The sequence below is a fragment of the Eucalyptus grandis genome, chromosome 11 (genome assembly GCF_016545825.1).
Source record: "Eucalyptus grandis isolate ANBG69807.140 chromosome 11, ASM1654582v1, whole genome shotgun sequence".
NCBI classification, from domain to species: Eukaryota; Viridiplantae; Streptophyta; class Magnoliopsida; order Myrtales; family Myrtaceae; genus Eucalyptus; species Eucalyptus grandis.
The window spans coordinates 21677234-21696428 of NC_052622.1; the positions used below are offsets into that span (position 1 = coordinate 21677234).

The following is a 19195-nucleotide window of genomic DNA, read 5'->3' on the forward strand; positions in this document are numbered from 1 at the left end:
CTTGATGGAGATTGATTATACACGGTATAATAATAATTAAATACATTGAAAATCATGAAACTTTCCTACTCTGCTGCTTGCAGCTGAATCTTGCTTTAAAAAGTTTTTAATAAAAATGGATATATTTGGTAGATAATCCACGCAATCTTTTTAATAAATATCTAATGGTGACAATGGCTTGTCCCTCGCAGCACTGTTTTAATAATCTCTTTGATTTCCTTGACTGCATGTTTTGTGTGTTTGTGAGACAGGAGCAGCGCATGAAAAACATTAAAATGGGCGCCCTCTCATTCCGCAGCAGCTTCGTCTTCTTCGCTCTGGTTTTTGTTGCGCACGCTCTTCTTCTTGCTCTCCCCACAGCTGCTGAATCTGAAGTCGGTATGGTCTCTCTCTCTCTCTCTCTCTCTCTCTCTCTCTCTCCCTCTGTTATCAACGTCAGTCTCTGTCGCCTTGGTTCAAGGTTCATGCGAAACAAGCGTCATGTCTTCTTCCTTAGGCGTCATTCTAGACTCGCGTGCTCCACCTACTTCTTTATATATTTTTTATTTATTATTTTTACGCCATTTTCTCTGTTGTTCTCGTGCTTTTCGTTTGCCTCATGTCTTCTTCCTTAGGCAGGATTGAGCCAACGATGTTGTTCTCGGCATTCGTGATTCAGAGTCTTTGTTTACGTTCAGATCTCTGACACTTGCTTTGAAACTGCGTCAAACGATGAACAGCTTGTTCAGCTACGTACAGTTGATGAGGCACTTGATTTAACAGTTGACATAGCATCAATTAGCGTTCTATGTCTGGTTCTGTGCAGTATTACTAGGAATTAAGAAAATTTTAAGGTTCTTTTCTTAGGAGACGTAATCTGGGACATCGTTTTCGCTTGGCGTGACATCTTAGCATGGGCATCTTGCAGAGTCATCTGCTTCAAAAGTACATATTACTTTTCCTTGTTCCTGTCTGTGCTCTTTAGGCATTTTCTTGTGAGATTGTTAGGATCTCTAAGAGTTCGGTTCCCAGATCCAGTTTCAGCCAAATTGTTTCCTCTGTAATATTGAGAACAAGAAAAGAACATATTATATATAAACACAAAGTGATGCCGTGTTTGTAAAGACTTGACACCAAACTCAGCCTCGAGAAGCATGGCTCTGTTCGCAAGGTCTCGACAAATGTACTGCCCCGACAATATTCGACTCCAGTGGACCTGAGAGACCGCCATAATCCAATGCAATTAGATGTGATTAGTCGAAGAGATCATGCGTGTGAGTTCCTTTCCCTGTGTAAGTTGGGGCCTTTAAGAGATCCAAGCACCCATAACCATACGCTAAAATGAATGGAAAAGGAACAGATTCTTTGTCTCTCTGTTTCTCTCTGAATTACTTTTGTAGGCACATGCCTGTCCTCCTTCATGTAGGAGTGAAGTACTTTGATCATGCTTCATCACAGAAATGAAGCATTTTTGTTCTTGGATCATATGAATTAGATCCTCTATCACATGTTAGTAGTCTGCGAAATTGATTTGCCTGACTCTCCTATTCCGTGCATGCCATTAACACGTGAGAGTTGCATTTCAGAGACAATAGAACAAAGGTATCACATAATAGAGTCAGCTGTTATGCTTTACAAGCAGTGTAACGCGATCTGTGAATCGTGCTTCCGTCAACTTCTTCGCTAATATATTTTCTTTTCCTTTCCTCTGCTTTTCTTGGGGGGCATTGGGCCTGGCCTGGGATCAGATGATGAGTCTCATTTCACTTATCTGGAAGGAACCGGAAAAGGGCCGAAAGATTGGGGCCGGATTGACCCTCATTGGCGTGCATGTGGCACAGGGAAATTGCAGTCTCCAATCGATCTGCTCAATGAGAGAGTGCAAATCTTTCCGCATTTGGGGAAGTTGAAAAGAGACTATAAACCAGCTCCTGCCATTGTGAAGAACAGGGGACATGATATCTCAGTAAGAACTACCTTGTTGCCTTCGTTATTCTTTAAAATGGTGTCGTGCACAGCTAAACTTGAAACAACACAATTTTTAGTGACGGTAAGGCAGTCCGCTGGTGTAACCAAACCCAGGCACCTAGTTGCCATGGTGAAGGCAGTCCAACCAAATTCGTACTAGACGTTTTTCAATAATATCTACCATCAGTTTTCACTAATGACTCTTCAACCAGGTAATGTGGAAAGGATACGCAGGGCAGATCAACATAAACGGGACTTACTACAAACTTCTACAGTGCCATTGGCATTCCCCCTCCGAGCACACGTTTAACGGATCGAGGTACATAGGATTTGTCTTTGTTGTTTGCACATGATACGCTTTCCTTGCGAGGTAATGCGCTGCTTGCACTTTTCACTAGATCTCTTTTTCTGCAGTATGCACAGACTACGCTAAACAAGATAGATTTTCCCCCTTATTACTGGCGAGTGATGTCAAATTTCATTCTGCAGATATGCCTTGGAGCTTCACGCAGTGCATGAAAGCTCTCACGGGGCAATAGCCGTGATCGCGATTGTCTACAAGTATGGCCGACCCGACCCTTTGCTCAAAGAGGTGCAAAGGCCACTTTATCTCACTCTCCTTACCGCCGCATGTGCATTTATACGTGCGGCCGCCGTATGGTTATCATACTTGCTCATGACATATGTGAAGCAAAGTTGAGCTTGTATACGTGGATGTTCATGCATCACTGTTGCGATGCGTCATTTGTCTGATCATTTTTTTGCAATTTACTTCACCTGCTTTGCTCATATGGAACCTGGCGATCCAGTCTAATAGAATGGATCGTGTGGTCTCTGCCTTGTGCCTTTCGTCCTTCTGATTCCGTTTCGCCGTTTTAATCTCTCGGCAGCTACTCGAACACATAAAAGTAGTCGACAAGGAAGACATAGAACTGGGGGTCATAAATCCAGGGCTCATCAAATTCGGCAGCAGGAAATACTTCAGATACATCGGTTCTCTCACGATCCCTCCATGCACCGAGGGCGTCGTGTGGACAATAGTCAGGAAGGTAATAGACTAGATTACCATCTCCATTCTTAGAATTGCAACACGCATGGTCCTATGGTCCGGGGATGGTCTCAAGGCATACTGTTTTGTGCACCTTGACTAGGTGAGGACAGTCTCGAGGGAGCAAGTGAAAGCACTGAGAGAAGCTGTTCATGATGTAAGTGCTCTCTAAAAAGCTGTCGCCCTTTTGATTTGCTTGCCACCGAAAAGGGGCACCTTTTACAGAAAAGAAACGTGAGCTATTAGGTCCCCTATAGAGACCCCGTGATTTCTTTATTTGATAACGAGTGATACTTATTCTCTTCATATATGCGCCAACATGTACACGGCATATAAGTCCAATGACCGGAAACAGAGTCCTCCCTCGTGCGACTGATTAGATTCATCTTCCATCTTCCATCTTTTCATCTTTCACCTTATTTGATGCTTGTCCGTTTTGGATAGGGATTTGAAGCCAATTCAAGGCCGACTCAGCGATCACATGGAAGAGGCATCGGGCTATACAGTGGACGTGCTGCCTAGGTCAAAGCCAGAATTTGATCTAATAAATATTTTCTCAGCTTCAGTAGTGTCTTTTTTTTACCTTGCAACTGGAAGTATTTGCAATTCAAAACATGCTATTTCATTTTGATACACAACTCAAACATATTACATGCTAAATCGTTCTGACAAGTAGATATAGAGACCGAGTGGGGATGAAAACAACAAGCTGTACTGTCAGGAAAAGAAAAATAAAAGAAAAGTGCGATCTAACCAAGCTTGAAATCTGAAATCAACTCCCACACTAGGCGACGAGAAAAGGAAGAACTGCCAACATAAAGGCCTCATAAGTGAAGGTTGCTGAGCCAGAATACGCGGTATCCTTCTCCTTAAATTTTTCAGTCAATCCCTGCAATACAAAATACCAATTTAGGCTTGAATTCCAGTGGACAATTGAGTACATAAATATAAGATTGAGTACAAGATCTCACCTTGACAGTAAGGCAGCATCTGCAACAGATAATCATAAAATGGTAACGTGATTAGAGACCATCGTCATCATTAGAAAGCATGAAAAACTTTCATCGACTGAAAATTTCTAGAAATTAAAGACAGGACGGGGAAACATACTCGATGAAGTTATCATATTCGATGGCTTTGTTCTTTCCTCCAGTTTTGTCAAACTTAGATACGAGCAAATCCAAAACCAACGGCGACACAGAAAATCCTAGACTTAGCAGTGCATCCCTCAACTCATTGGCATCAATTTTGCCACTCCTGTCCCGGTCAAACCTTTCGAATATCCCCTGAAACAATTTCCAGAAAGTACGAATCACGATCAACATTTGGTCATAAAAAGAATGTTCTCGATTCTCTGGGAATAACATTAGGTTCCAGTGTCTACTTACCCTCCAGCTCTGAAGACTGTAAAACACTTGAACGAATTCCTTAGGTCCTGCACCAGGGATAGTTCACACACAAATCTCAATTCAGAGGAGGGAAAAAACACAGCCGATGCTCCAAGTTTGCATCTTTTTTCTATAATGCATGTGGGGAACGATACTCGCATCGAGTCAACCAAAAAATTATATACAAATTAGACAATGAATGGCCTGCACATGCGACCTACCCCGAATTAGCCCAAGTGTAACAGCAACGCAGTACGATAAAATCAAAAATTATAGCGTGCACCCATCCTGGCAATGATACTCGCATCGAGTCAACCAACAAATTATATATAACTTAGACAATGAATGGCCTGCACATCCGACCTACCCCGAATAGCCCGAGTGTTACAGCAATGCGGTATGAAATAAAAAATCATGGCGTGCACCCATCCTTGGGTGGGGCTTCCTCTAAGAACGAGAATTTTTTTTTTTGCAAAATGATGTCATCGTGACCGAAGAAACATCGATGAAAATCTACCGCAAATGGCCCCCACCCACCATACACGTTTTGGCTGATGAATGTGTTAGTGATGAAGAAATTGATTAGCAAGAGTCGTCTTCCTCGTCCGGATCTGAACCTCCCACCTAACCCACTTTGCCGGAAATGAATACGGGCCTTCCCCTTCCCCAGCTATCACCTACCATCATCAACCCCACCATCACCCTCTTCTCTTCCCCCAAAGAACAGTGCAGAAACTAACGCGCGCAAGTCTGTCCTTAGCCTCTCGCCTCGCGCATTAACAGGGGAAGTTCATAGCACGGGCATCGAATAATTCCTAAAAACTGAACTAGGTCTGAAATTCAAGACACTGGCCACTACAATTCAAAACCGATGTTAAGAGACTCCGCCTTTGAAAGATCTCATGCAATCTCGCTCGACTTCGGAAGAACATGCACTATGAATTTCAATGTAAAACCCACGCCGTCCACCGTTCGACCCTGACGAAAGATCAGTAACGCTCTAGCAGCACACGCGGACGGTTCGTGCTCGAGAAACCACGCCTCGCTGCTCTGCAGTTAAGCCGAGCCGGCCGTTCCACGCGCCGACACGCGCCGACACGCACCGACAACATGCATCGACATCATCGAGGGTTCTAGGTTAATCATCGCCGCGCGATCCATGAGGGCGGGCGGCGGCGGAAGCGATCGCGAGAATCGGAGGCTAAAGAGGACTACTCACCGATCCTCCTCGCGTTGGTGTTCGTGAAGTTGTACATGAGGAGGTGCACCGTCCTCATGCTGAAGCTCTGGTTGTAGGAGGACAGCGCGCTCTGCAGCTCCTTGTCGTCGATCAGCCCGCTCCCGTCCTGGTCCGCCATCTGGAAGCACGCCACGACGCTCGGATCCGTCCCCGGCGGGAACTGAGACGGCACCAGCGACGCGAACGGGCTTCCATAAGCCGCCGCCGCCGGCGGAGGAGGGTACCCCCCCGGGGCCGCGTACCCGCCGGGGGCCGAGTACCCGCCGGAAGCCGGGTATCCTCCGGGAGCCGACTGCGGCGGGTATCCTCCGGGAGCCGACGGCGGATATCCTCCGGGGGCCGACGGAGCCGCCCCGCCGTAGCCCTGCGGCTTGTCGTAGCCCTGCGGCTTGTCCTTGGGCGGCTTCCCGCCCTGGGGGTGCGGCGCGTAGGGAGCGGAGGGGGCGGCGTAGGGGGAGGCCGCCTGCGCGTACGGGGAGGTGGACGGCGGTGGGGGGACGCCGTAGGAGGAGGAGGAGGAGGTGGTGGTGGTGTAGGGCTGGCCGTAGCCGTAGTTCGGCGGCGCGTGGGGGTAGCCTGACATTTTTCCGGGAGGAGACGGGCGATTATCTTCCGGTCAAACTTCTATTTTTTTTTTTTGGGGGGCGCAAAAAGAGACGAAGATTTTTCGGAGTTCGCTTTGGGGGAGGGCTTGACGCGTATAATGCGAGCGAAACCGCCTTGGGGGTCGGGAGAGGGCCGGGAGGTAATTTACGAGATTGCCATTATTATCCAGGGAACCGTGCCGAATTTCGAAACCGTATTTTATTAGTAAAGGCGACGACCTTTTCGATTTTCGCAGGCGCCGGGGGAGTTCAAATTCGACAGGCCTCTTTAAAAAGAAGATATGTGCTTCGACATTGATTAAGGATACGCCTCGTAGGCTTCGTTGGCCTCGTAGGCCTTATGTTACTTACGAGTGTTGAGTTATTTGCGGCCTCGTTCAAAGGCTCCCAAAAAAAAAAAAGAAAAACAAAAACCAAGGCCGTTTGAAGTACATTCAATTTGAGTTTCTTCCACGTGATTATTTAAATTGACCCATTGTGCCACGAGAAACACATATATTGTCAAATCGACCAATTGATATGGATATTAACATTACAATCCCTCAAAACATTTTCATATAGTAGATAAGATAGTATGAGATTCATTATTAAGATATCATCTTCCGTAACGTCTATCGCTCCGTCGATATCAATCGAATTCAACTTAGTGTAATAAAGAATTAAAATGAATAGTGAATTGAAAAATACCTTTTTTTTTTGTCTTGTCTTGTTTTAATTATCAATTCATTATCAAATTTTTACGTTACATCTTTATAAAGCGTAAGACAAATCTTACACTTAAAATCAAATATTCCCATCCTGACCATTTTGAGGTGATGGGGAGTTCTATGTGGATGAATAAATCTCAATTATTAGAGGAAAACGGAACGGTAATTATTTTTCGAACGGAGGAAATAAGCTGGAGGGAGTCGTTATTTGAACGGGGGGTCCTATGACATTTTATGGTCTTCTGAGATGTCAGATCGTCTTCTTGACTATAGCTGGGAATAGCCAGGCTGTCGAGACGATTTTGACTATATAGATGATTATAACACAACCAAAGCACCTCAATGATTGAGGCTCAATCTACCCCACCACCATCGCCATCGCCAATATTTTTTAAGCACCAATCCCATCTTTCACCGTAAAAACACCGTCGGAAGCCACTTTCTCAACCGCCGTCGACAATCGAATTGAGTTGAATTGAGCTTGACCAGAAAATCCAATGCTCAACTCAAGCTCGAGTAAAGTTTTGAATACCGAGTAATGAGTATGCGATCGCCCCTTTTCACCTATCGTTTTACCATTTGATTTTGTAATATAGCCGATAAGGTAGCGGATTAGGAGTTATCAAATGCATTGAATGATGTATTTGGATTATGCATCGACATATAATTCTCTAAGTCCCTTGACAAAGCTACCCAAAAAGCCTTTGCGGTTTTATTGTCACGTGATTTCTTATGCATTCTTAAACTATTTTAGACTTGGAATGACATGGCTTAATCATGGGTTTTATATCAAAAGTAAGGTTGAAGTTCCTTTGCTCTTGAAGACATTGTTTCGATCATTCCAGACTCATTTTTCAATTTGTTCAGAAGAAAATATGCCAAAAGTTCAATGTTCAAAGTAGGAACATTGAATTTTTTTTCATATAGTCTATGAGCTATATTAAAGATGTATTCAAAGTATAAGAATTACATTAAACAAATTAAAAATTCATAGATCACATTACACATTAAGCTAAAATTTAAGGACCATATTGAACAAATCAAAAGTTTAAAGATCACAATGCATATTAGGCTAAAGTTTGTGAACCATTTATGTCATTATCTATTTAAAATAAAACTCATGGATCTTATATTAGGCTCTATTTATTTTGCAGAAAATCAATAACTTGGAAAATATTTTCCCAAAAAAATAATCATTTGTACTACTTGAAATTATTATTTAATAGAAAATGTTATCATTATTAATAATAATTTATGTCTAACTTTTTTTTTGTATAGTGTTAATTTTTATAAGAGATACAAACGATAATTTTAAAGTATATATTTTCCAAATCAGTCATTTTTTATAAAAACAAATGGAGCCTAAAAGTGTAAAGTAAATTATTTGCAGCCCTTGTTCAAAGAAAGCATTTATCCATAGATGAATAAAATTTGAGTTCTTTCCACGCACGTACACATTACGAGCGACTATGCTCAACAATACTTTCTATTTTGCACTAAAAAGAAATAACCATTTTGGGTAAATTTATTTAGGGTCAACATCATGATTAGAAGGAAAGAGAAACCCGCCATACGATAATTTCATCGATATGTCACGTTTTTGGAAACGCGAATGTCGAAATTAATCTTGATAAATATTGGTACCGTAATTCCGGGCATTTCTCGGTGTTTTTTCCAAATGGGTCATGACGAGGCTCGTCACTAGGACCATCGCCTCTGGCCATGTCGGTCTCTGTATTGATATTAATTAGAGTTGAGCATGCGCTATAAAGTTGAATGAACACCTGAAAAATTTGTAATTATTTTTTAAGCGGGGGAAATGAATTAAGGTAATCGCTTTTCGAGTGGAGCACCGCTATGTATCAGGTGGTCTTTTTTTCGGGTGGCAATTGGCCCCTTGATAGCTCGACGTGCCGCATTCCATTTTATCTCTCCCTCGTTGTGAAAATAAAATAAAAAATAAAAGCGAGTGCTTGAATCAATATTCTTTTTCGGAATGACGGTCCTGAACAAAAAAGAGAAAATTAACAAGTGATTACGCACTGCATTCTCGTCGCCCACCCCCCCTGGGCCCTCGCCATTACTAACGCGTTTCTAATGAGCACATTAATCCCATGATAATGGACGTCGCCACCGTTTCCCACTCCTACCGCTTTCACCGTAATTAAACTTAAACATCGCCGCCTTGAAACCGCCTTTCTCCACGGTCGTCTTCATCATCATCCTTCCGCCATTCCGCCACCACCGATTCCTCTCCATCATCGGTGATTATGGGTTATGAGTAGCTCAGGCTTGACTTAATGAATACGCAAAATAGGCTCGTTTGCTTTCGAGTCGAGCTCGAGCTTATATTTGTCAATTTTGACATGGCTCGCGATCCTTGCGGAGCTTTTATTTTACTTACCCATGTAGCTCTAAGTGCATTAAGACCAAGTCTGACCGGAAAGATGGCGGATCAGGAGTTATCAAATGCATCGAATGGATTATGCGTCGACATATATTCCAAGTCCCAGCCCTTGACAAATCTTAACCCAAAAACCCTTTTAGACAACATGTGCGTTCATCCCCTTTTTCGGTTCCAATGGCGCGTCATTTGTCATGCATTCATAAGCTATTCTAGACGTGGAATAACACAGCTTGGTCCCAGTTTTCGCACCAAAAACACGGTCAGAGTTGCTTGCTACCGAAGGCATCGTCGTTCCAGAATCGTTTTTTTATTTTTTATTTTTTTTTTTTGTTTTGTTCAGAAGATTCATTGAAGAGAGAGTAGAGACCATCCAAAGGCCAAGAGAAAGGAAAATGAAACCTCGTTATGTACTATTATTGGAGCGTGCTCTTCAAACTTCAAATGGAATCAGCCCCTCTTTGAAGCTAAGACTCGCATATTGACAAGGGAAACTAAAATACTTCCGTTTCAGCAAACCCACAAACTCTTGTACCGACCCGACATCATATGACGGGCGTCACTTGCAACTTCATAAAACAGGGTATGAAGCAAACAGCCACTTCAACAAGATGAGTACCCCCATTCCAGCGTGCAACAGAAGACAATTATATATTCTCGGAGACCGCTAGGCCCAAAATCTACAGGTTGAGGGCTTGGGCATGATGGAGGATGTGATCGTCGATGAAGGTGGCAATAAAGAAGAAGGAATGATCATAACCTGGCTGCAACCGCACAAGAACTGGGACTCCATGTTTCTTGCAAGCTTCCGAGAACTTATCTGGCAACAGTTGATTGTGCAGAAATTTGTCATCTTCCCCCTGCAGAAAGAAATCACCCCATGACTAATGGCCAATGCATGGTCCATGATTCAAACGAATTAAAGATTCTGCCCACAAACAAATAACACAGATGCGTTCAAAAGTTCAAACTGGGCACAGATAAACCAGTCAAGGGTTGGGCAGCAATCCAGGCATTCTTAACTTTTTCTGGTTCCGCCGTAGCTGCATTTGTTAATTGATTATTTTAGTTAACTTTCTAGTATCAAAATTGCACTCAGCTCATTGGTAAGCGACCTGTAAGGAAAAAAACACCCATGATTCTTCACAACTAACCTAGTGTTACTTCCCATTCACACCTAAGGCACCAGAGAAACAGAACTTTGCCTCCCCCAACAGTTTTTGACTTCTTTATCTTATAAACCCCATACTAGTCTGTGACCATGAGTTTAAACAGCCCAATGCTGAAGAAAGCTGTAGTTTTGAGATGAAGATGTCAGAATAGGAGAAAGAAGGAGAATTGAGATAGTAATTTGTAAAAGATTTCGTTCGTTAAGATCTCAATAGTTTGGTGACACCAAATTTGTCTTCCATAGACTCCAACTTGGTTGGGTTAGTTACAGTGCAAAGTCACGTGCATGTGTTCGACATGGGTTTCTCTTAATGGGTTTACTGGTCCAGCTGAAACTGCAACTGATACCACTTTGACTTGGTTGCAACTATGAGCAGGCACAATGCAAAGGCATGTGCCCCTTGGTTGCAATGGTGAAGTACAAAGTGAGTTTCTCATAAGCAACAGTTTCCAACTGGACTGGCTTGGCCAAGATTAGACCAACCTGTTTCATTAATCCATCTATGATCAAAACATATACAACCTGGGTATAACTATTACCCAAGCAAAAGACTCAACAAACTAGACTCTTGAATCAGTTCTTGATAAGGAATCCCCCCTTAGATGGGCGAAGCCCTAAACTCACTAAAGCATGAGCTGAGTAAGACATGAATAGCAACCCAATTTGGATGAAGCAGACACCATATTGTGTGCATTAACAGGTGTTGGAAGCACCAATAATGACTACTAAAGTACTTCCTGGAAAGGGGAAAAACTAAGCAGCTTTATGTACATATTTGCGGGAATATATGCTGACACTGAGGTCTCACAAAAGAGTACAACATACAGGGTGTTCAACTTGTTTCTCTGTTGTGTCAATATATCTGTCTATAGATACAGACTCAGCACAATGTTGAATGATTGCTTCACTCACTGGAGCTCCAAAAAGGGACAGAGAAACTAACTTGTCAAATCAATACGGTGATATTACTGTAGAAAGAGCATGTTATTTCCATAGCGACCTTCTCATTCAAAATTACCCCAACTAGATGTCATCCGGCACCAGTGTATATAAGGCCATTAATTTAAAGAAGGCATTCTCCGTGAGAGAAGATTAACAAAAAAAAAAAAAAAAATGTTAGAATCACAAGCTCAAAGGACAAACTTACTTGATCAATTAGAATGGTAGCAGACACATCATGGAACTTTGCAACTAGGCAAGTAGCATCATATTCCTGCAATATCATTCATTAACCATGAAATGAGAACACTAGAGGCTTTCAGTATCATATCATTAACTAGTTAATGCTCAAATACTTGAATATATTTACCTCCCAATCAGCTTTATTTCCACCTAAATAGTTGGTAAAAGCCTTCTGGCCCCATGGACAGTTTACAGGATTCCCAATTGGAGCAAAGGCAGAGACCGACTGCAAAATGAGTGAGTTGGAAAACACTGAGAGTGAGTCTGCATAAGTGGATACTGATGCGAAATATTCTAGTTAATCCTCAAATCCAGAATATAGACGAGTTCAGACTACCAACTTTATAACTTTAGGAAACTGCAGATTGAACTTAGAAACGGGCCACTAGAGTAAGATGATCTCCATTTGCCATAAATGGACCATGGAACCTAGGTAAAAAGTCTGTAGACATATAATTGCAAGAGAAAATTATTTGAAAGTGTCAAGCATTTGCACTTATTGGATTGGGACTGAAAGTTGAACAAAGGTAGCAACCCTCAGGGCTATGAAATCAGTAGCTGGTAGGCATACGTTATTTACCTTATATCTGTCCAGATTTTTTAGGTAGATCGTTAGAGCACCATGTCCTCCCATTGAATGACCAAATATAGATGCCTTTGCTGTATCAAGCTGTGGGAAATTCTCAGCCAGAAGATTGGGCAATTCCTTGACAATGTAATCATACATACGCCAGTTCTTCCACTTTTCTTGGGTAGCATTAAGATAAAACCCAGCACCTGGTTAAAATAAAGAAAACAACCTCAAGACAAATCCCATTGCAACAAATAATTAATGTCTGAATTCAAATTTCTTGCTGCCCTTATTTGGGGTGTCAATCAGAAATAAAATTGGAGCATTTGTCACAATGTAGTTCATTTGGCTTCGGGAGAACCCATGACAACAACACCGATTACCAATCTTTAGGAGGAAAACGATATTTTGCATTGCACCCAATGTTATTCTATCAGTAAAATGAGTACAAGGTCACCAAAAAAAAGAATTTAAGATAGACAACAGTAATACGATGACACACTCCTCTTTTCCAGTATGATGAAAATAGCCTATGAAGCTATGCCGTCAAAAGAGATACACTACAAAATTAGAATGGTAAGTGGCCATAAACTTCATACAACAGACTGCCATACTGCCTCCCATCTCAGCATGACTGTGTATTCCTGAATAAATTCTCAAATGAAATTCTCAGCTTGAGCCATCAAAACACATCTGCTGAGCCATCTTAAGTAAATGCAAAAAGTAAACTCTTTCTCAGAATAAATGATAAAAGAAGCAATTTTAATTAATTTATCCTACATAGAGGTGAGGTACATGATGATCATACTTCTTAGTAACTTGGACCTGTTGATAGGGACGGTCAATATAATAGTCCATCCCTAAATAAACATCAGCCAGTCTAGGGAACTCTAAGAGCAGTATATGTGGAGGTAGAATACTCCCTAAGAATAGCATTGAAAATGAATGCACTTTGCAAAAGTCGATGTAGATACTCATGCGACATACCTACGCCAAAATCCCAGCTGTCTGCTTCTCCTTCCACATTCAAGCCTCCTGCAATGTATTGATAAAAAACATAGCTTCAATGTCAAGGAAGAAAGCAGCAGTTCTAGCACTAACTCGTAAAATTTATCAAATACGAAAAGTTAAAAAAGTAAGATATAGCATGCAAGTATTTGGAAAAGCCAATAAGATAAGAGTGAAAAAAACAACGAATTTGGCAGATGAATTGATCAAGTTGCTCCACACAAATGGATTTGAACTCCAACTGCAGCATTGCATCAAATTTAGCACCGTAAAACTCCATCCTTCAAGCACCCGAAATTGAAAAAACCGGGTAAGACCCATCACAGTCCCATGACCAATATCCGTATCCTCTAATGGAAATCCTATCTCCGCAACAGGCTAGAACCAGCAACACAAGAGGACGCACCAAAAGGCGAAATGATAAACCAGGCTAAACCCGAAAACATGCGACCGGCAAGCAAACAGGGATACGGGTCACCGACTTGGAGACGTATCGGGCGCAATCAGGGCAATGCCCTCCTTCGAAGCGGCGCGTTGAGCTCCGGATTTCACAATGAAATTCTCGTCCGTGCAGGTGAGCCCAGACAGCCAGTACAGCACCTGCTCATCCACACAGGCCAAGCAATTAAGGAACGACAATCGAGCCACGTCAATTCCGCACGCCCCACGCCACGCACAGACATACGCGGACAAACCCACTATTTTTCATCCGAATCCTCGAAAGCGGGAAAGCTAAAGACACGAACTTTCCTAATCCGCAGACAAAAAAAAAAAAAACTTTCCTAATCCGCAGACAAACGAAATGAAACCCTAATAAGCCCGGCGAGAGAGGGTCGGGAGCGAAGATCGGGGACGTACGGGGAACTTGGGAGAGGGGGAGGAAGGAGGGGAAGGAGGGAAGTAGATGTGGAAGTTCATGGAGCAGCCGAGGGTGGGGCTGAAGTGCTTGTATCTCCTGTTGTAACCCCCGAACATCTTGGAGCTGCTGATCTCGCTTGGTTTCGTCTCCATCTTCTTCTTCTTCTTCTTCTTCTTCTTCTTCGATCTGCGTCAGTGCGAGTGGGGCTCGAGCGCTCACTCGAAGCTCTTTCTTGGAGAGAGAAGTGATGAGGCAGGCGGAATGGCGAGAAAGTGCTTAAGGAGGCTTATCCTCAATTTAATTTGTATTTATAAGTGTGATTAATTACGGTGAGGGGCACGCCTAACTTTATAATTACAAAAAGGTCCCCATAATATTCCTAACACTTCCCCACAATCTAAAGTGGATGTGACAAATGAGAGTGGATTTTGTCGTCGAACTAGGCAGCCTATGAAGATGCCTGCCAGCTAATCCACTGTAGACGCATAATGAAAACATGCCCAAAATTCCCAATCATGGTCCTTGTAGGATCATCCATATAATATGCAAGAAGAAACTTAAGATATTTGATATATTTCTTCTAGAACGAGATCTCAATTCCAGCCACAATTTCATTAGATATCTTACAACTAAAATCTCTCTTTTTTCCGATCTAATTCCTCCACCACCACGAACCCCAATTAGATTCAAGCATGATACACTTTTTCCGAGCAATATTAATCCTTTCTCCAAGATAATCCCTTGAAAAGGGGAGGTCCATAGTATAAAAAATTTCCATTTGCGCTTCTATTCATCACTATAGGAATTGGGTTCAAACTTTCCCGAGTTCCTTCTCATCGATGGACTCCTAAAACTCGAAAGGAATTTTTGAATTCTTATTATGGAAATTGAATCCTAGTCTAAATAGAATCATGATCGAAAAGTATCCATTAATCATAGTCGAAAAAAATTGTGGGAAGCAACTCACTCTTGAACAAAGTGAAAATTCAATTCGATGTATTTGATGTGAACATAAAAGATGAGGTCGAAAACAAAATAGGCAGCGAAAATGTTATCACAATAAATGGCAAGATGCTAATAAAGAAAAAAAAAAGTGGGGGGGGGGGGACCCTAATGAATGATGGCACGATATTCATCCTTTGTACTAGGACAGGTTTTTTTTTTCTTTTTGGTTGGCCCTACTCTATTTTTATTTAAACACTCACTTTCGTACTTTTGTCCGTCTTTCAGGGCGTGGGAGTTGAAATCTACTGCTGGTAAATCGTCCCTACCCCAATCCCCATAAGAATGTGGGGTCGAACTGCTCACATCTCCTTCCAAAAACTCGTGAGGCATGGTTGGTTAGACGGTTACGAGGGCTACTTTTTGGCACTTCATACAACAAGATTGGTGCCAATGAAAACACAAAAAACTAAGGAGGGTCGGGTTTTAGAGCACCAGCCCAGTCTATATCCACATAAATAGTCAATGAAGTAGGGTTCACCTCTCAGTGAGCAATCCCTGAGTAGATGTGTGTGCTAAATATCAATATTTACGTTTAATAGCTAGGAGATGATCGAGTATGGTGATATATTATAGTGCACCTACCATCCATCGGTACAACATTGAAGAAGCTAGAAGCTCACGGACCATCATTAATGGATGATGAAGTTTTTGAGGTCAATGGAAAAGACAAAGGCTTACTTCAATAAGGTCAAACTTACATAAAAGGCCAACAACATATTTAGCTTGAGATGAAAGCATATCGTTGGAACGGTGATAAGTGTCAATGTCAACGAAATAATGAAATGGCCCAAGATCTTTCATAGCAAATTCTTGTGAGAATCGAATAGTTATAGATCGTAATAAATAAGAAGTATCACAAGTGATAAGGATATCATCAACATATAATAATGGATATAAGGAATGATTAGCCTTACTATCCATGGAGCCCAAAGATAATAAAAAGTTACCAAAACAATAGCATCATGCGTGTGGAGCCTATTTGGAACACTAGATGGCTTTTCAGAGACAAAATACTAGGGGTGATCATGGTTTGGGTTGGGCCGGTCCGACGCCTAACCTTAGGACAAACTCACATAGTGTTAGTCCCCAATTTTGGGACCAAGGACCGACCCCGGTCGAGTATGGGACCGAGGACTAGACTAACCCTATGGGTTCGGTGGTCCTGGGTCAACCCACCAACCGATAATTTTTTTATTTCATTTTTTATTCCTTAAAAAGTAAAACTCATTAATTCAAATTACATATCAATCAACAATATGATGTTGAGCAACCAAACTATAATTATAAGTACATATTCAACATACATTTAAGATAAGGTAATCATAAAAATTTCATACTAGTTAAAAACAACAAACTATATAAATTATCAAGATTGCTAATAGAGATAAAGTGTTTTCATTGCTGAAGCATACTATATTTTCTTGTTTTTGATTTGTCTTTGAATCATTTTTCCCTTCGGAAAATGGGATGAGATGAGAAGTTTAAGAGAAAAGAATTTTAGGCTAGTTAAGAGAGGCAAGCAGCGAGGTCATTAAGTAGCAAGTGGCACGGGCGTTGAGCGAGGCAAGCGGCAAGCAACACGAGTGCCGAGCGAGGCAAGAGCCCAGCGCCCAGCGCCAAGCGGCGAGCAAGTCGAGTAGCCAACGGCGAGCGACAAGCAACGAACCACGAGCAACAATCAGCAAGTGGGCGAGTGTGCACAATAGGGCAAGGTTACTCTTGCTCACGAGGGAAAGTTTCGTTTTTAAGTAAAAAATGAATAGGATAAAGATGAAAGAATAAGACAAGAGGCTGAGGACATTTTAAGTCATTTCACAACGCTATTCACACTGTTTCACGACGTCATTCACGCCGTCATTCAAGTTGTTCAAGTGAATCAAGCTATTCAAGTGAAGAACGCCGGTTGGCTAGGTTTGCTATTTATAAGAAAAACATTAAAAAATATTATATATTAAATATCTAAAATATATTATATATAAATATATTTTATCAGGGTTGGTCTAGGTTGGACCGACCCTAAACTTCTAGGACCAAGGACCAATTCGCATAGTACCGGTTCAGGAATCTTAGGACCAAGGACTGACTCGGTCCCCTTGGAAACCGGACTAGAACCAACAGGGTTGGGCCGGTCCAGGGTTGGTCCAAAGTTGACCCTAGATCACTGCTCACCCCTACAAAATACATACTTTAAGAACTCACATGAAAGAAACTAGGAGGTTCGCATGTAAATTTCCTAACAAAGGATGCTGTGTAAGAAGGCATCTTTAACAAGTTGATGCATGGCCAATCTTGAAGAAATCACAATAGAGAGAATAACCCGATTATAATGGGTTTAATTACTAGGCTAAAAGTCTCATCAAAATCTAGTTGAGCCTACTACTTAGGTCCTTGTGCAATAAGGCAAGCTAACTTTGAAGAGTTTGGTATTTTCATTGGATTTTTCCTTGACTTTATAAATTCATTTACAGCCGACTAAATTTTTAGAAGAATCAAGTGATATAAGATCCCATGTGTGATTAGTGACCTAGGCATTAAATTCATTTGTCATGGCTGCTCTCCAATGTGGGTTAAGAATAGTCTTAGAATCATAAGTGGGTGTCTCGCCATGAAAGAGTGAGAGAGAATAAAAAAATTCCTAGATTTAGAAATTTGAGATTTCTCATAAGTTTACATAGATTGAGTGAGAAGAGGAGAAATAGAAGCGGATGAGCTAGACATATATGTATAGAAGATTTGTGGATTTGCTATGAAAGGAATTTGGTTAAGAGAGAAGTCGGGCGGGGGCGCAATGAGTAGGGTTGGTGGGAGGCGAAGGGGAAGAAGGAATGAGAGCGGGTTATGTGGGTCGAGAGGAGGAGAGAGGCAGGTTGAGAGGTTGAGCCGAATAGGAGAGGGGGACGAAGGTTGAAGGACAAATGCACCATTGAAGGAAACAAAAAGCAAAGTGGCTAATAAAAAACCGTGAACTACAAGACTAGGAGCCGGAGGATTTTGTGAGAAAAAAAAAATTCTCTTCATCAAGCTGATATGACAACATCTGAAAACACGTCTACTGAACCAATCAAGACTATGATACCTTTTGTGATTTGACACACACCTAAATGAGGTGCCAACTTGTGGAAACATGAGATAAAAAAAAAGTATAACAAGTACACCCAGAAATTAGGTTCATATGATAACGTCATAAAAAATTATTCTAAATTTCTTGGCCACTCAGTGATTAGTAAAGTGTCAAGAGTAAACCAAATCTCTTGATATGTTTGAAGGTAGTAGATTTCATGAAAATCTCAATTGTAAGAATTGAATTGATCAAACTAAGAATGCATTGATGTGGAATAGAAGGGATTGACCACCCTAGTGCATTTTGATCAATGACAAGCTTCAGTGGACAAGAAAAAAGATCCATCCACATAGTCCAAATTGTTGCATATTAAAATAGGCTCAAATTGAGATTTCCACATAAGATAATTACTTGCATCAAGCTTAATGGAAATGAAACTTGTGATATTGGGAAAACAAGAGATGATGAGGTTGATTGCGTAGTCGTAACTTGATCAGTGGCAAAAATCGGAGCAATGGAGAAGATGAAAGAAGAGATGAAAGTAAGCGCTTGATTTTGAGAAGTGATGGAAAATTTGAATTAACAAAAATAAAATAAAAAAAGACGATGAGTAAAGAGATAAAAGAGAAAAAAAAGAAAACTGTCAATTCATCAGCTGTCATTAAGATAGCAATTGGAGTAAAGGAAATGTTGATTGAAAGAGACATCGAAAGTGATGGAGAGAGTATTAAAAGAGACTAAGAAGATAACGATAGAAAGTTTATAGTAGTATAACTTCAATTAGGATCATATGATATACATATTTATAAGGTTGATTAAATACCGTTAGAATACATATGAATATATAACAACAGAAAGATCAATATATATTACAAATTAATAAGAAATCCCCACGGGGCATAACTTTGTATCGGCCAAGGAAAGACTTTATGGGCTCAGGCCATCATTGGGCTCGAGCCCAATTGAATCGAATACCACCAACACACAAAGCTTGGTGAT

General features: G+C 41.4%; 3 protein-coding genes across 3 annotated transcripts; 1 reads left to right on the top strand and 2 right to left on the bottom strand.

Annotated features, from left to right (window-relative positions):
• Positions 1–3008, top strand: LOC104425624 (alpha carbonic anhydrase 4-like). Its single transcript, XM_010038358.3, has 5 exons — positions 1–378; positions 1728–1945; positions 2160–2266; positions 2437–2539; positions 2838–3008. Exons 1-5 carry the CDS (start codon positions 165–167, stop codon positions 3006–3008), a joined length of 813 nt encoding a protein of 270 aa, XP_010036660.3. The 5' UTR covers positions 1–164.
• A 584-nt stretch (positions 3009–3592) lies between these two features.
• Positions 3593–6255, bottom strand: LOC104425625 (calcium-binding protein CBP). Its single transcript, XM_010038359.3, has 5 exons — positions 5603–6255; positions 4384–4430; positions 4106–4281; positions 3967–3985; positions 3593–3884 (listed from the first exon to the last, which is right to left on the bottom strand). Exons 1-5 carry the CDS (start codon positions 6204–6206, stop codon positions 3780–3782), a joined length of 951 nt encoding a protein of 316 aa, XP_010036661.2. The 5' UTR covers positions 6207–6255; the 3' UTR covers positions 3593–3779.
• A 3471-nt stretch (positions 6256–9726) lies between these two features.
• On the bottom strand, positions 9727–14417 carry LOC104425623 (S-formylglutathione hydrolase). Its single transcript, XM_010038356.3, has 7 exons — positions 14130–14417; positions 13754–13871; positions 13251–13298; positions 12273–12469; positions 11820–11918; positions 11658–11723; positions 9727–10199 (listed from the first exon to the last, which is right to left on the bottom strand). Exons 1-7 carry the CDS (start codon positions 14280–14282, stop codon positions 10020–10022), a joined length of 861 nt encoding a protein of 286 aa, XP_010036658.2. The 5' UTR covers positions 14283–14417; the 3' UTR covers positions 9727–10019.
• Between the last annotated feature and the right edge of the window lie 4778 nt (positions 14418–19195).

What these genes read in the sequence shown, in the direction of transcription:
- LOC104425624 (XM_010038358.3), top strand. Translation starts at nt 165, where the DNA reads ATGGTGACAATGGCTTGTCCCTCGCAGCACTGTTTTAATAATCTCTTT. An exon ending in CACACGTTTAACGGATCGAG is followed by an intron (nt 2,267 to 2,436) that starts GTACATAGGATT and finishes TTCATTCTGCAG; the next exon opens with ATATGCCTTGGAGCTTCACG. An exon ending in CCGACCCTTTGCTCAAAGAG is followed by an intron (nt 2,540 to 2,837) that starts GTGCAAAGGCCA and finishes ATCTCTCGGCAG; the next exon opens with CTACTCGAACACATAAAAGT.
- LOC104425625 (XM_010038359.3), bottom strand. Translation starts at nt 6,206, where the DNA reads ATGTCAGGCTACCCCCACGCGCCGCCGAACTACGGCTACGGCCAGCCC. An exon ending in CACCAACGCGAGGAGGATCG is followed by an intron (nt 4,431 to 5,602) that starts GTGAGTAGTCCT and finishes TCCCTGGTGCAG; the next exon opens with GACCTAAGGAATTCGTTCAA. An exon ending in ACAGTCTTCAGAGCTGGAGG is followed by an intron (nt 4,282 to 4,383) that starts GTAAGTAGACAC and finishes AAATTGTTTCAG; the next exon opens with GGGATATTCGAAAGGTTTGA.
- LOC104425623 (XM_010038356.3), bottom strand. Translation starts at nt 14,282, where the DNA reads ATGGAGACGAAACCAAGCGAGATCAGCAGCTCCAAGATGTTCGGGGGT. An exon ending in CCCCCTCTCCCAAGTTCCCC is followed by an intron (nt 13,872 to 14,129) that starts GTACGTCCCCGA and finishes GTGGATGAGCAG; the next exon opens with GTGCTGTACTGGCTGTCTGG. An exon ending in AAAATCTGGACAGATATAAG is followed by an intron (nt 11,919 to 12,272) that starts GTAAATAACGTA and finishes CTCATTTTGCAG; the next exon opens with TCGGTCTCTGCCTTTGCTCC.